The sequence below is a fragment of the Zeugodacus cucurbitae genome, chromosome 2 (assembly GCF_028554725.1).
Source record: "Zeugodacus cucurbitae isolate PBARC_wt_2022May chromosome 2, idZeuCucr1.2, whole genome shotgun sequence".
Taxonomy (NCBI): domain Eukaryota; kingdom Metazoa; phylum Arthropoda; class Insecta; order Diptera; family Tephritidae; genus Zeugodacus; species Zeugodacus cucurbitae.
Window position 1 is genome coordinate 14552425 of NC_071667.1, and position 15905 is coordinate 14568329.

At 36.5% G+C, this 15905-nt stretch overlaps 2 protein-coding genes across 4 annotated transcripts in view; both read left to right on the plus strand.

The window, feature by feature from the left end:
* Positions 1–15905, plus strand: part of LOC105218644 (uncharacterized) — a 246005-nt gene that overhangs the window by 85582 nt on the left and 144518 nt on the right. The window lies entirely within an intron of this gene.
* On the plus strand, positions 5120–7393 carry LOC128919951 (uncharacterized). The gene is made up of 3 exons (XM_054225848.1): positions 5120–6612; positions 6690–6701; positions 6800–7393. Exons 1-3 carry the CDS (start codon positions 6543–6545, stop codon positions 7078–7080), a joined length of 363 nt encoding a protein of 120 aa, XP_054081823.1. The 5' UTR covers positions 5120–6542; the 3' UTR covers positions 7081–7393.

Below are 15905 nucleotides of genomic sequence, written 5' to 3' on the forward strand. Positions count from 1 at the left end.
AACAGTAAGGGAGGCCTATAAATATACTTTGTGGCATTCTGCCTATATTGGTTTTATGTATGCTATGTTTCACTTTCTATTTATTTACTTTGCCTTTTTTCTTCACCTTTTTACCGCGCTGAGGCATTACTTTGCCCGCCGGCTGTTGATGACAACCTTAATGATGTGCCAATATTCTAATAATATTCTTCGTTTGCTGTTAAAATTTATCAGCGCTTACGAACGCTTAAAATGCTCAATCACGGACGTAAGGTGAATTTCGTCGACACAATGTTTCAAATGCTCGAAAAGTATTCGAATAACTTGGAGGAGCTGATACGCCACCCAATCTCGCCACCCTGAATTGCGTGCGTAAAAAAAATTAAATATTTTTTTTCTTTTTTAATCGTAGTTCGGTGGCGGAAAAATTGAAAATGGGCTTGGTCGTCGAACCGGAGGAATTTTCCGACGTAACAATATGTTGCGTCAAGCGACATATATGTATAATTGTAAAAACCTAAAACTTAAAGTAAGAAAATGAATTGTATTGAAATATTAGAAATTGAATTAAAATATTGAATTATAAAAATCATACTTACCCTAATAATACATTTATATTACCTTACTATATACTTACCCTAATAATATATTTAGAATACATATTTATAATACCGTTACTTTAAGATTTAGACTAAGTGATCACATAAAAGAGAATAAAGAACTCTCTCGTATTATACACGTTGAACCGAACGCACGCTATTTTGATTTCTCGGAATAATTAAATTTTACTTTTCGCGACACAGGTAATTGGAGTTTTTATTTAATTCGCGCACCCCCAAAATTTTCGTTTCTCAAAAAACATTGAGATTTTTCATGGCGCCGAGCAGGGACTTGTGCGTTAATTAAAAAATTAAAACTTAAATACACTTAAAAAGTGCAAAAAATTAATAGGGTATTAATTATTTTTCGTTCTCGTTACCAATTACCTGTGTAAAATTCCGTTCGGTTCTCGTATTTCGGCTTTCGGCTTAGTGAATGTGAAGGTGAAAAAATAATATACAATAAATATAACACTCGTTCACCAACAAAACAACTAGAAGGTGCGAGGTGAAAAAGGAGAAAAACCGCATATGTACATATCTACGTTGTGCGCCTAAGCAAGCGGAGACCGCATTACCAACCAACAAGGTATAATTGCATATACATATGTATATATGTGCAAGAAGACTGGTAAACGGTAGGTACAGTGCGTTACAAAAAAATTGTATCACAGCGTTTAAGACAGTTACGGGCAAAATTATCGTGACGGTAAAGTTCCGCTACAAATTACCGCTTCTAGTGCAGCTAAGTGTCCGGTAATTCAAAAGTGCCGTGTAAAGTACCGGAATAGAAGACCGACACAGGTAATTGGAGTATTTATTTAATTCGCGCACCTCCAACATTTTCGTTTCTCAAAAAACATTGAGATTTTTCATGGCGCCCGAGCAGAAAGATTTCATTTGCTGATTAAAGTGTACCAATAGCTTGAACAGCATATTTTTCAATGACGTCGTAAACGTCTTTGTGTATGTGTAGTATGCTCCACGCTGCTCTCAGATGTCGGTGGAATTTCCGTTGAACCTCTAGCACTTTCAGCGCGCATCGGTAACGTATGAATAGTTCTTGATGGTCTCCAACCGCGCATTAGTACGGCTGTACAGTAATGCTGACAGGTTGCGTAGCGCGACCCTCATCGTGTCGTTGTATATGCGGCAAGGGATTTGTGGCATTCGGGTAGAATATATGCTGGATTTCACGCATTTTATCGATGGTTTTCTCAGTTTCGGTTTTATAATCAGCATGTTCTTTACGCAAGCCAATAATTGTTTGTTCTTTTTGCGTAAGTTCATTCTGCATAACGCTGAATGATTTCTGCAGTTGCTCTAATTGAAAATAATAATTCAAAATCTACAACCGCATATCTGGACATAAAACAATATGCCAAGAATCAGTTCGAGTAGAGCAAATCGCAACGAATCAAAGTCAAAACAAGTTGCATTGCAACAACACAACATGAAGCCCACTGAAAGAAATAGCCCGGAAAAAGTATTTGTTAATTCACAAAATATTCAAGTAGCTCTACAGTCGTTTATAAAGCGGCATCGTAGCAGCTTACAAAAACTAATGGAACAAAATAATAAGTTGGGGCAACAAAACGCGCTCCTAAATGCACAATTGAGCAATCAACAGGGCACCGTGCTGGCGGTAAATGAAAAATTTCTGCCGGCAACAAGGAAATTACCAAATACAAAGAAGATCAACCCCATTTGATGGAGAGTAAAAGCTTACTGCGCACTGAATTGTTGGCTTATAAAAAGCGCTATGGTGAATTGCTGGTTTTCAGTGGAAAGGAGCTGAAAGAGTGTGGTGAAAGGGAGAAAGTGTTGAAAAATGAGCTTGAAGTAATTCGTAAAGAATTGCAAGACAAGCACGTTGAATTTGAACACAACAATGCAGAGTTAATTCAGACCAGAATTGAAATCAATGAAAGCAAGCTGCCACTGTGGAAGGACTGCGAAGCCACCTTAAATAGGCGATACCAGCAATTATCAGCGGAAGGAGCCTCACATTCTAGGACCATACCAACAGCCAGTGCGAGCCATGGGAAACAACAACATATGGACAGGACCAAATCGGCGCTAGTTGCAGCGAATACGAGGCAGCCTCTTTGTCAGCAGTGCAGATCAAAAGACCACTATTTAACTGCCTGCCCCACTTTCAAGACGCTTCCGGTGCAGCAGAGGTTCGAGTTTGTGAAATCGTCATACATCATCATGCAGGAGGTGGTGGTACGCGGCGAGCCCTACTATATACTGTCGCTATCGCCGGACGAAATAATAGCGAAGGGCAGCACCACCAGAGGCCATCAACATTATGCGTCATTGCTGGGCTGAACAGCCGGACATGCGGCCCGTCTTTAATTCGTGAGTACAACACAACGATCTATGTATACATACATAACTGCCCATCTGGCTTAGTGAACAGTAAGGGAGGCCTATAAATATACTTTGTGGCATTTGGCCTATATTGGTTTTATGTATGCTATGTTTCACTTTTCTATTTATTTACTTTGCCTTTTTTCTTCACCTTTTTATCGCGCAGACGCATTACTTTGCCCGCCGGCTGTTGATGACAACCTTAATGATGTACCAATATTCTAATAATATTCTTCGTTTGCTGTTAAAATTTATCAGCGTTTACGAACGCTTTAAAATGCTCAATCACGGACGTAAGGTGAATTTCGTCGACACAATGTTTCAAATGCTCGAAAAGTATTCGAATAACTTGGAGGAGCTGATATGTGAGCGCACAGATCAATTGGTAATTGAGAGGAAGAAAACTGAACAGTTATTAAATCGCATGCTACCCATGTAAGGAATATAGGCGTTTAACTCACAACAATGGTATGGAAATAATTCTTATTTCTTTTAACTACCCGACAATTACCCCCCAATCTCGCCACCCTGAATTGGTAAAAAAAAATTAAATATTTTTTTTCTTTTTTAATCGTAGTTCGGTGGCGGAAAAATTGAAAATGGGCTTGGTCGTCGAACCGGAGGAATTTTCCGACGTAACAATATGTTGCGTCAAGCGACATATATGTATAATTGTAAAAACCTAAAACTTAAAGTAAGAAAATGAATTGTATTGGAATATTAGAAATTGAATTAAAATATTGAATTATAAAAATCATACTTACCCTAATAATACATTTATATTACCTTACTATATACTTACCGTAATAATATATTTAGAATACATATTTAAAATACATATTTATAATACCGTTACTTTAAGATTTAGACTAAGTGATCACATAAAAGAGAATAAAGAACTCTCTCGTATTATACACGTTGAACCGAACGCACGCTATTTTGATTTCTCGGAATAATTAAATTTTACTTTTCGCGACACAGGTAATTGGAGTTTTTATTTAATTCGCGCACCCCCAAAATTTTCGTTTCTCAAAAAACATTGAGATTTTTCATGGCGCCGAGCAGGGACTTGTGCGTTAATTAAAAAATTAAAACTTAAATACACTTAAAAAGTGCAAAAAATTAATAGGGTATTAATTATTTTTCGTTCTCGTTACCAATTACCTGTGTAAAATTCCGTTCGGTTCTCGTATTTCGGCTTTCGGCTTAGTGAATGTGAAGGTGAAAAAATAATATACAATAAATATAACACTCGTTCACCAACAAAACAACTAGAAGGTGCGAGGTGAAAAAGGAGAAAAACCACATATGTACATATCTACGTTGTGCGCCTAAGCAAGCGGAGACCGCATTACCAACCAACAAGGTATAATTGCATATACATATGTATATATGTGCAAGAAGACTGGTAAACGGTAGGTACAGTGCGTTACAAAAAAATTGTATCACAGCGTTTAAGACAGTTACGGGCAAAATTATCGTGACGGTAAAGTTCCGCTACAAATTACCGCTTCTAGTGCAGCTAAGTGTCCGGTAATTCAAAAGTGCCGTGTAAAGTACCGGAATAGAAGACCGACACAGGTAATTGGAGTATTTATTTAATTCGCGCACCTCCAACATTTTCGTTTCTCAAAAAACATTGAGATTTTTCATGGCGCCCGAGCAGAAAGATTTCATTTGCTGATTAAAGTGTACCAATAGCTTGAACAGCATATTTTTCAATGACGTCGTAAACGTCTTTGTGTATGTGTAGTATGCTCCACGCTGCTCTCAGATGTCGGTGGAATTTCCGTTGAACCTCTAGCACTTTCAGCGCGCATCGGTAACGTATGAATAGTTCTTGATGGTCTCCAATCGCGCATTAGTACGGCTGTACAGTAATGCTGACAGGTTGCGTAGCGCGACCCTCATCGTGTCGTTGTATATGCGGCAAGGGATTTGTGGCATTCGGGTAGAATATATGCTGGATTTCACGCATTTTATCGATGGTTTTCTCAGTTTCGGTTTTATAATCAGCATGTTCTTTACGCAAGCCAATAATTGTTTGTTCTTTTTGCGTAAGTTCATTCTGCATAACGCTGAATGATTTCTGCAGTTGCTCTAATTGAAAATAATAATTCAAAATCTACAACCGCATATCTGGACATAAAACAATATGCCAAGAATCAGTTCGAGTAGAGCAAATCGCAACGAATCAAAGTCAAAACAAGTTGCATTGCAACAACACAACATGAAGCCCACTGAAAGAAATAGCCCGGAAAAAGTATTTGTTAATTCACAAAATATTCAAGTAGCTCTACAGTCGTTTATAAAGCGGCATCGTAGCAGCTTACAAAAACTAATGGAACAAAATAATAAGTTGGGGCAACAAAACGCGCTCCTAAATGCACAATTGAGCAATCAATAGGGCACCGTGCTGGCGCTAAATGAAAAATTTCTGCCGGCAACAAGGAGATTACCAAATACAAAGAAGAGCAACCCCATTTGATGGAGAGTAAAAGCTTACTGCGCACTGAATTGTTGGCTTATAAAAAGCGCTATGGTGAATTGCTGGTTTTCAGTGAAAAGGAGCTGAAGGAGTGTGGTGAAAGGGAAAAAGTGTTGAAAAATAAGTTTGATGTAATTCGTAAAGAACAAAGACAAGCGCGTTGGATTTGAACACAACAATGCAGAGTTAATTTAGACCAGAATTGAAATCAATGAAAGTAAGCTGCCACTGTGGAAGGACTGTGAAGCCACCGTAAATAGACGATGCCAGCAATTATCAGCGGAAGGAGCCTCACATTCTAGGACGAACAATAAGGGAGGCCTATAAATATACTTTGTGGCATTCTGCCTATATTGGTTTTATGTATGCTATGTTTCACTTTTCTATTTATTTACTTTGCCTTTTTTCTTCACCTTTTTACAGCGCTGACGCATTACTTTGCCCGCCGGCTATTGATGACATCCTTAATGATGTACCATGAATAATATTCTTCGTTTGCCGTTAAAATTTATCAGCGTTTACGAACGCTTTAAAATGCTCAATCACGGACGTAAGGTGAATTTCGTCGACACAATGTTTCAAATGCTCGAAAAGTATTCCAATAACTTGGAGGAGCTGATACGTGAGCGCACAGATCAATTGGATATTGAGAGGAAGAAAACTGAACAGTTATTAAATCGCATGCTACCCATGTAAGGAATATAGGCGTTTAACTCACAACAATGGTATGGAAATAATTCTTATTTCTTTTAACTACCCGACAATTACCCCCCAATCTCGCCACCCTGAATTGGTAAAAAAAAATTAAATATTTTTTCTTTTTTAACCGTAGTTCGGTGACGGAATAATTGAAAATGGGTTTGGTCGTCGAACCGGAGGAATTCTCCGACGTAACAATCTATTTTAGCGACATCGTTGGTATTACAACTATTGCTGCGCACTGTAGTCCCGTACAGGTTGTGGATCTGATTGCTGATCTCTACACAATTTTCGATACGACTATCAACGCAAGGTAAGCGGAAGTAAATTCACTTATGTGTATATGTTTAGTTGTATTTCGTGCTTATGAAGCGCGGACTAATTGAAATAAAGGGGAAGGTATGATGAACACTTTTTGGTTGTTGGGAAAGAAAGGTTTGATAAGCCATTGCCTGCACCGCCACCAATTGGGTAAGTCTAAAGGCTAAGTCAGTTTTATTAAAACTCATATTTATTTGAAATATTTATACTTTAACATGCTTACTCAGTGAATCACACGGGTGAGTGTTCCGAGTAAAATTGTAAAAATCTGTTATCCCTTGTTCATATTCTCAACTAGACTAACTCTATTTTCTAACATTTTCTATGCTGTTTTCAGTCTCGATGAGTCTCTTATCCGCAACTCGATCACACTCAAAGCACAAGCGAATAAATCAGGCAACAGCACCAAGCAACCCCAAGTCAATCTTCATCGCTGGCCGACGAATCGGTCGAGGTGAAAGTGGAGATTACACTACTAAACAATGCGACCATTTGCTCGTCGAACTTGCCAAACTCATACTCATTAGACTCCACCTCTACAAATACAATCAGTCCAAATGTCACATTATGTCCGGATTTCCCCGCGAAGATTCCAAACGCCAGTCCGCAATCACGTAAAATGTCCGAACTCTCACCTAAGACCTTGCTCACGCCAGGCAATTTCAATCGTTTACCGAGCTCGGCAGGCGGTTCCTCGTCCCGTCTCTATAAAAAATAGAAGAGATTATGGATCTCAGTTCACCGTACAATCATTACAAGAGTCTTAGCCCCAATAAAACTAATCTCACACTGTTCACAAATGAACAGCGAAATATTGTATAAGATAAGAAAACATGTAATTCTCATTATCATAAGAACACATACAGACCACCCTATATACATATATTTACTTAGTTAAGATAGTTTCCAAATTTTTATATAATTAATGACATGAAAAACACAAATAAAGAACAGAATGAAATATTTCTCACTAGATGACTTGTCTTTCAATTATTGACCCCCACCAGAGATAAGAAATTATTAATACAGCTTGTCCTCACAAAATTCTACAACGGTAAGTACTTGTATAGCTGTGGTGGTGTTGTAGCGCCGTCGTCGAAAATTCGATTCGAAATTACATATTAGTCCAAATGGCACATTAACACGAACACACAAGCAGATTTCCACTTTGATCACTCAAGACCTTAATAAAATGTAAGAGAAATGACTTTCACCCCCCCAGCACCAGACCCATCGCGCACCTTAAACGGCGTCCGTTATAATATGCGGGGCACTATGACAGAAAGTCTCACATTCAATTCGTTCATTTTACAATATATACATCAAAGTCAATGAAGATATCGAAACAAAACTTTTCACAAATACTTCATTTATTGCGTGACATCGCCTATCGTTAAATCGCCTACCAGGCTATAACTGTGCAATTCAACAAAAATCGAACATGAGAACCTCAGTGCTTGTGGCTATTTTTTTTGCCGAAAATATCGGTAAGTCTCTTAGGCGACTGCTACACGTTCAGTATTTATCGTGATATTTCCTGTATCGCGATATTAATGAATCGGTTCAGGAATTATCTCAGCTCTCATATCTACACTTCTATTATAAAGAGGAAAGATTTGTATGTATGTTTTGTAATGAATAAACTCAAAAACAACTGTGTCGATTTCAAAAATTATTTCACCATTGGAAAGCTACATTCATACAGAGTAACATAGGCTATATTTATTGCTCGAATCTCAACTTTCTGGAAATAGTTAGGTGAGGCTATTAAAAAGACTCCGTGATGGAGAATCTTAATCTGAAGCTGAAAAATTTGTTGCAAGTCATTCTCTTCGCATCGCAATTGCGTGCCAGAGAGTCGAGTAACAAGCGCTCGCAGCTGCTTGCTGAATACAATTTCAAAACCTCCCAAGTACGCCCTTACACGACCCGTAAGGAGCGTGTGCAGCTGCTTGAAGAACAAAATATTAGAAATATACAAGGTCGCACTAGGGGGTCGAACTGTGAGCATTCCCAACGCCTTCATATTCAGAGAGAAAGACAACGTACACCAAAGACTAAAGACAAATAAAATATTATTTCATTTTCGAATTTTCGAATTTTCCTCATTTTACTTTTTTTAAAATGAACCCATGCATGAAACGGGAAAGTACGTACATATGCTTGAGAGTGTGTAAAAACTTATAACTTTTTAAATGTTTGTTTATACCCGTGCGAAGCCGGAACGGTTTGTTGGTACTATATATAATGATTTCGTTATTCTAGTGGACTTTATGCCGAATATACAGACATCTCGTCTCGTCATCCTGATCATTTTGATATATATAACCCTATATCTAACTCGATTAGTTTTATAACTTACAAACAACCGTTATGTGAACAAAACTATAATACTCTCTTAGCAACTTTTGTTGCGAGAGTATAAAATGGAAATATTGAATTGATTGAAAAGCTTTAAATTATTGATCAGCAGCAAGTGGAAGGTAAACCTTTCAAAAATATAAGCTTTTGCTACAAAAAGTAAACATTCCGTAGTAGCGAATTTCCTAAATTCGTACATTTTGGAAGAATTTAGCCGATAAAATATGTTTATACTCTGTGGAGCGCCAGAGAGAAAAATATCTAAGGAAGGAGGTGCTGTCCTTTTATGTAGCAATTTTAGTAGCACAAAAAGGCTAAGAGCAGCAAAGAAGAACAATGTCAATTTCTCAAAACTTATTGTAGCGATTGACTTCAGGAAGGAGCCATCGTTTTCCAGCGAAGCGAACGGCGATTAATCAAGTATTGCTAATGAATAAATAGTTTGATCTCGTATAACGTGAATTTGCTGAATTGGCATTACTTTTCCGTTACTTCTCTTAAACCAACATTTGAATTGTTCTGTTACGGTATTCCTTTTTATACCCTGAACTCGGTATATTAAGTTTGTCACGAAGTTTGTAACACCCAGAAGGAAGCGTCGGAGGCCCTATAAAATATATATATAAATGATCAGTATGTTGAACTGAGTCGATTTAGCCATGTCCGTCTGTCTGTATATATACGAACTAGTCCTTCAGTTTTTAAGTCCTAGAACTGCCAATATCGGACCACTACATCATATAGCTGCCATACAAACTGAACAATGGGAATCAAGGGCTTGTATTTAAAACTTCCGCATTTTACTACATATCTTCACGAAATTTGTGAGTTATTGTTCATAGAAATAATTTAATCTCCGAAAAAATTGTTCAGATCGGTTCACTATAGTATATTTTACTCGAATTGTCTATGGCAGATTCAGCTCTGCTTTACTCCACGCACATAAGTACGTATGCAAATATTATACTGAATTCCATTTTTTTCTAATGCTCAAAGAGATGAACACACATGCAAACATACACACATATATTCCTCACAATTCCTTCTAACAATTACTTGCATAAAATGAAACATTCGCGCAAGTTACACAAACAACAACCAATCAAATGTGCAAGCGCTTCCTGATTGGTCAATGTTCGCGCTTGCGCCATAGCAAAGTTATGGATTCGCAAATCAGCGTCGCACTATTATTTCTGCGCGCCTGCTAAACCAAAAGTCGTTTCAGTATGATGATGATGCCCGAATCTTTTTGCGAGGATGACAAAATTTCAATTTTAGAATTGAACCCTTCCTCCATCCATCAATCCCCGCATATTCTTGCTAAAAATCAAGAGTTGGAAAATTGTCTAATATCCACTTCAGAAGTGAAAAGTAGCAAAGTATATACATATAATTCAAAATCAAGGACTGCTGCGCTCCTGACCCCTCCTTGCGAACGACCAATCCCACTTGCTTCTTTCAACTGTACTCGCGTAAAAGCAAAAGTGTCAAGTGTCGACAAGCGTATATGTATTAATGAATGTGTGCGTGAATTTGAATTGTTTGCAGATGTGCAAATATTTTCTAGAAATATTTTAATTATTAAAATAAAGAAAATATGCTATTAAAATTACTATTAGAATGTAGATCTGCAAAAATTCCTTAAAAAAAAAGATTATTAAAAACTTTCAGCATTACAGAATTCGAACGTAAATGCTTGGAACCGCATATCGTTAACTCCATCGTGCCTACCACCTGCGCCATGTCGAAAGTGGCAATCCGCGCGCCTTAGTCAGTGTTTTGATCAGATCACTTGCGTCTGTTTGTATCATTGTTCCCAGTTCCCTGATGCTGTGGTGTACTTTTTTCTTTCGAAGTGGCGAAGTTCGATGTTCAGCTATAATTTGTCACTCAAAAAGTTGAGAGTTAACATTTGCTCCTTCTTATTATTATACGTTCTTTGGTAGAGTCCGACCGATTAATCGGCCTTGGCATAGGGATGCAAACGATGTTTTTGAAACATTTTAAATAAATAAACAAATAAGTAAATTATTTTGACGCAAAAAAAATGTGTGTAAATAACTTTTGACTACTGCGAGTCTGTAGTTCATTTGTATATATCCGCCATATTTCTAGCTATTCTTGCCAAACCGACTTCATTCGCTCAGGAATGAATCAAGGTTTTTAACAACATAGCATTTTGTTACCCTGTGACAACAACAACAACAAGCGAAAGCTTTTTCTGTGAAACTTGTAAAAAAAACGTCCGATGTGTAAATAATTTTGACTACCTCTGTATATCCATATACTCGAGTAGTTTATATGTATTATTAAAAAAGCATATCACATAATTGTTTAATATTTTTTTTATTTATTTATTAATTTTATTATGATTTTATTATCTGTCATCTATCATTCAATACCACAATAATAAAATATATAAATTTCTTCGAATTTTATTGATTTTATGATAATCGAAACATTTGCCACATCGTTAATGCAACGGAGTACGTTTGCCTTCCATAAAATAATACACAAACAGCTCAATATGTGACCAGAAATGAAAACGCACTCGCAATACACACATATATAATACAGGAAAATAACCATGATATGCATATTAACGTAACACATTTACCTACTAATATGTAAACGATAGCGCCTAATGTGCAACTTAAACGCAGCCAAACTGTCGACACATACACACACCTATAACCATTTATCCAGCTGTTAACCGTTGCACGGACGGACAGACAAACATTCGGATTTTAACTCGTCTCGTCGACCTGATCATTTTGATATACTATATATAACCCTATATCTAACACGTTTAGTTTTATGACTTACAAACAACCATTATGTAAACAAAACTATAATACTCTCTTAGCAACTTTTGTTGCGATGACACGATGTTTTATATTCCCTTTTCAGTAAATTGAGGCCGATGCTACGAAATCTTCAACAAATATACAATATTCTGAAATTCTTCTGAATGGCTTCTGACTGCTTAACTCAAGCAGTTATAAGGAATGGTGTTGAGCTGTGGGTTCTGGGCTGGATTTAAATCTTCGTAATTTATGTCAATTACCTTCTACCATATACCTTCATAACTCAAAATGTAATCATATACATTTATATACTTTTCTTCTCTAAGAAAGTTAATGAACATATAAATTTTGTGAAGACTGTGGTCTTGTGCATGCTTGGCATTTTATACTATTGGTGTAGATATTCCAGTACATCCCTCTCTAAGGCTCCACTTTGAATGCTTATTGTCCAGAAATGCCGAAGGAGATCAGATCTCCGAATCTGTTAAGCCAATTCTAGAATTTCGAAACCTTTTTTTCTTCATTTCTCTCCCGGTTATTTGCATCATTAAAATTCGTATTAAGACAAATGCAAAACACGCTTATGTGTAAAGGAACTGCAATGAACCCTAACGGATAAACAGCACATTTTATTGCGCTGCATTTCAGCGTTCTTGTGAAAAAAATTTAAAAGCGTATCAGCGTCAAAATTCAAACAATAAAAATATTGGCAATCATTTGCTGAAAATGAGAAATTAAAGCCGTTTGAAGAGATGATGGAGAGAGGGTACATGCAAAGTTATGTCTGTGCAAACGATATATCGATGGTATTTATAGTATAGAAGTGCAAGTATAAATATTTGCATATAATAAAAATTCGCTTTTCCTTCCGTGCTTATTCATCGACGCCCTGGTGCAGCTGTGTGCTAGGCCAACTGATGGCACTTTTCCAATAGTTGCCTAAACTTTTAAGGCGTTACAGACTACGTCTGCTGTTCTTTGTTATATTTTTAAAAAATTATAAGTTCGTTAGCTAGGCTACAAGTATGGTTATCTTGTGCAAAAATACTATAAAGTCAAGTAATTTTGTTTCGGTAGTACGTGGTAAGTAATTTCACACCAAATTTGTTCTCACTACCTCGGTAACGTTTTTTTTTTTTGTTAGAATTCTTATTTGTTAATTTATTTATTATTGCTTAATTAGCTCGCAATTAAGTACAGTTCATTATGCCTTACTTTAGAACCACTTCAAAAGCGACTGGTGGTGAAGAGTATGGTATATAAAATATTTATCCTTCATTTAAACATCATTTTACCAGATGTCACGCGTCAGATTACACATTGCCGAGTGTGTTTTTTTTTTTTTTTTTTTTTTATAGTAGGGGGAAGCATCGAAAGCCGAAGTGCGGAACTTTAATCCGCTAAACCTAACCTACTCCCAGCACAAAACACTCCCACGGAACCACCGGATTAAGTATTACTTCATGGGAGTGTCAAGACAATTTAAGTCTCCTCTATAGCGCGGACTGACTGACGCCTAGCCTGTTGTAGATGTCTCAATTCTGTCATTATTATGGCTGCCGCTTCGCTAACAGCTTTCCAATTATCAGAGGACTGACACATAAGTGCAGTCAAATTTTCCACCGTCAAGTTACCACCCATGGTTGTTATCAACTTTTCCCTTATATCTAAAAATCGAGGGCAATAGAAAAATACGTGCTCGGAGTCTTCTACGGACTCTGCACACACCGGACAGTACGGACTAACGTCATTACGGAATTTGTATAGGTAACTTCTGAAGCACCCGTGACCACTTAAAATTTGGGTCAGGTGGAAATCAAGGCCGAGTGTGTAATGATGTTATGTCTGCATTGTCACGTGCGCGATGGAGCACACACTTATGGTAAACAAATTTACCAACTGTTTATGGCAAGGCCGTAGTAAATAAGTTTTGTATGTGTGTTTATTTGTAATTTTAGGGAGCCCTGCAGGGAATTAAGTAGGCAAGAAGTTGGTTTTTATATGAATTAAACTTAATTGATTGTTTGATGCAAATTTCATTAAACGTTTTTTATTTATGTTAACTTCATTCAAAAAGTTTATAATATTCTGAATAAAATTTAATAAATTTTATTTATTTTATAAACTGCTAAAATTAAATTATCACCCCAGAAGCTACAGACCAAACATGTAATTTTTGCACTTTGTAATCGTGAGGGCTTTGTTGAACTTCCAAACCAAATAAAACACTTCTGTGTTTTTGTGTTAGTGTGATGCGTAATTCATTTGCAAATGGAAAATGGCAGCTAGTATTAGCGACATTATGGCATTCGTTTCACATATGAAGCGTGCTTGAAATTTATTTCCACATATTACAAAACACACACACAATGCAAATAAATGTGCAGCACGCACATAGTTAAGTGCTGAGCCCATCATGCACACTTACTCTGACAGATATAAATAGTGTAATGATGTAGCAAACTGAAAGAGACTACGGAATAAGCATAGTTCTAGGCGCAATGACACATGCATGTAAAAACAGCTCATTTCGCTGACAAACAAATAAATCGAATAGTAACGAAGTACGCAGTAATAAGAGGACAATATGGGAGGCCGGACATGATAAATGAGAAAATTTTAAAGCGGATAGTAAAACTCTCATTTTAGTTGTTGTGTTAAATATTTTATTTCGTATTTACGCAGTTTATGGTTAGGGGACAGCGGCTGCTGATGCTTTAAAGTCGTATTAACAGCACACATATTAAAATCAGTTTAAGATTTTAAAGGTACTTAAATTCTTGCGACTTGTTGAAAACTTCAAAATAGTTTGAAAGATATAGACATATATATATAATTTAATATATTCTAAACAAAATTGTAATAGCACTTTTCAGATTCTTTACTACGATCACTTTTGTTTCTATTCACTTTTATTATGGCAAACATACTTACATATGAAGTAAAAGTTCAGTGAAAAATCTGAGACGAATTGAAAGCGCTTTCAAGCCAAGAGCTTTGGAAAAACAAACATTAACCCTATACCCAACTGTTAACGAACGAAATGTACCGTTACTTGTAAGTGTACTTACGTACACAAATGCACTGGCTTCTACATATATACGGGAGTATTTTAATGTACAGTACAATGCACACGTGCGTGTGACAGATAGCAATCCATGCATATGTATATACAAGTGTGTGTGACTGGCTGAGTGATAGCAGCTGAAGCACAAAGACTGTGTAAGTAAGAATCCTGTTGAGTTAACAACAATAACTCTTTTGTTTACTCACTTCAATACATATTGTTGTTGCGGCACCTTGGAATTCGTTTACAATAGCAGTTACGATGCATAAATGCGGTATCAATAACAAGCAAGCTGGGAAGTAATATTCTTTATTTATGTTATATGGGGTAAATGTTTGTCTGACCGCAGTATAGATGTGCGGTCGTAAATAGCGAGAGTTGGAGCATGAGAATTGCAATGGCTTGAGCTCAAATGTCCGTGTTTGTTAGTTGCGATTTCATAATTTACATTTTATGAACTGAATGTAATACTTTAATTACGATAAAACCGAAAAATGTGTTAACTGCCTACAGTTTTAGTTTTAAATACCTCTTCATTTCAGTTACATTGCTTCTGCACTGCCTTAAATCCACATATTGTCCACTTTGTGATCCCAAAAAAGAAATTCCATTTCAAATCTATAATACTCTATACTCAAAACTATAATACTCTCTAGCAACTTTGTTGTATAAAAGACATAGCAAACGCATGAAAGAAGTAAACAACTTATTATTGAAACGAAGACAGAAGACACATATACACATCCACATACACGCATATTCATGTTTAATATATTTGTGTGCATGTGTATGCCAAACTCCATGCTCAACGTTTTATTCTGTTACCACGTAAATTAATAATCAACAGTGTCACACCTTTCAAGTTCAACTCAAAAGCATGCAAATACACACAAACACATTTCTTTCGTAAAAGAAACTGAAGGTGTGGGTAGACAATTCAATTTGCTCACCTTCGTTAAGAGGAATTCCAAGTTTTAGTTGCTCAAAACAGTTTCAGAAAAATGTACATGAATACACACACAAAGACAAGATATAAACTGGCTGAAGAAAATAACAACGAAACACTTCTTCTAATCTGCATTTAGTAATTTTTTTTACTCTTCCTCTATTCTTACTTTTTTCAGACATTTCGAGCGCTTTTAGGGTTTCCGCATTTACTTCTTACATTTACACATTTCCATAATATAATAATCTCATTCAACCCAATA

Excerpts from the sequence above, each read along its gene's own strand:
- LOC128919951 (XM_054225848.1), top strand. The coding sequence starts at position 6,543 with ATGATGAACACTTTTTGGTTGTTGGGAAAGAAAGGTTTGATAAGCCAT.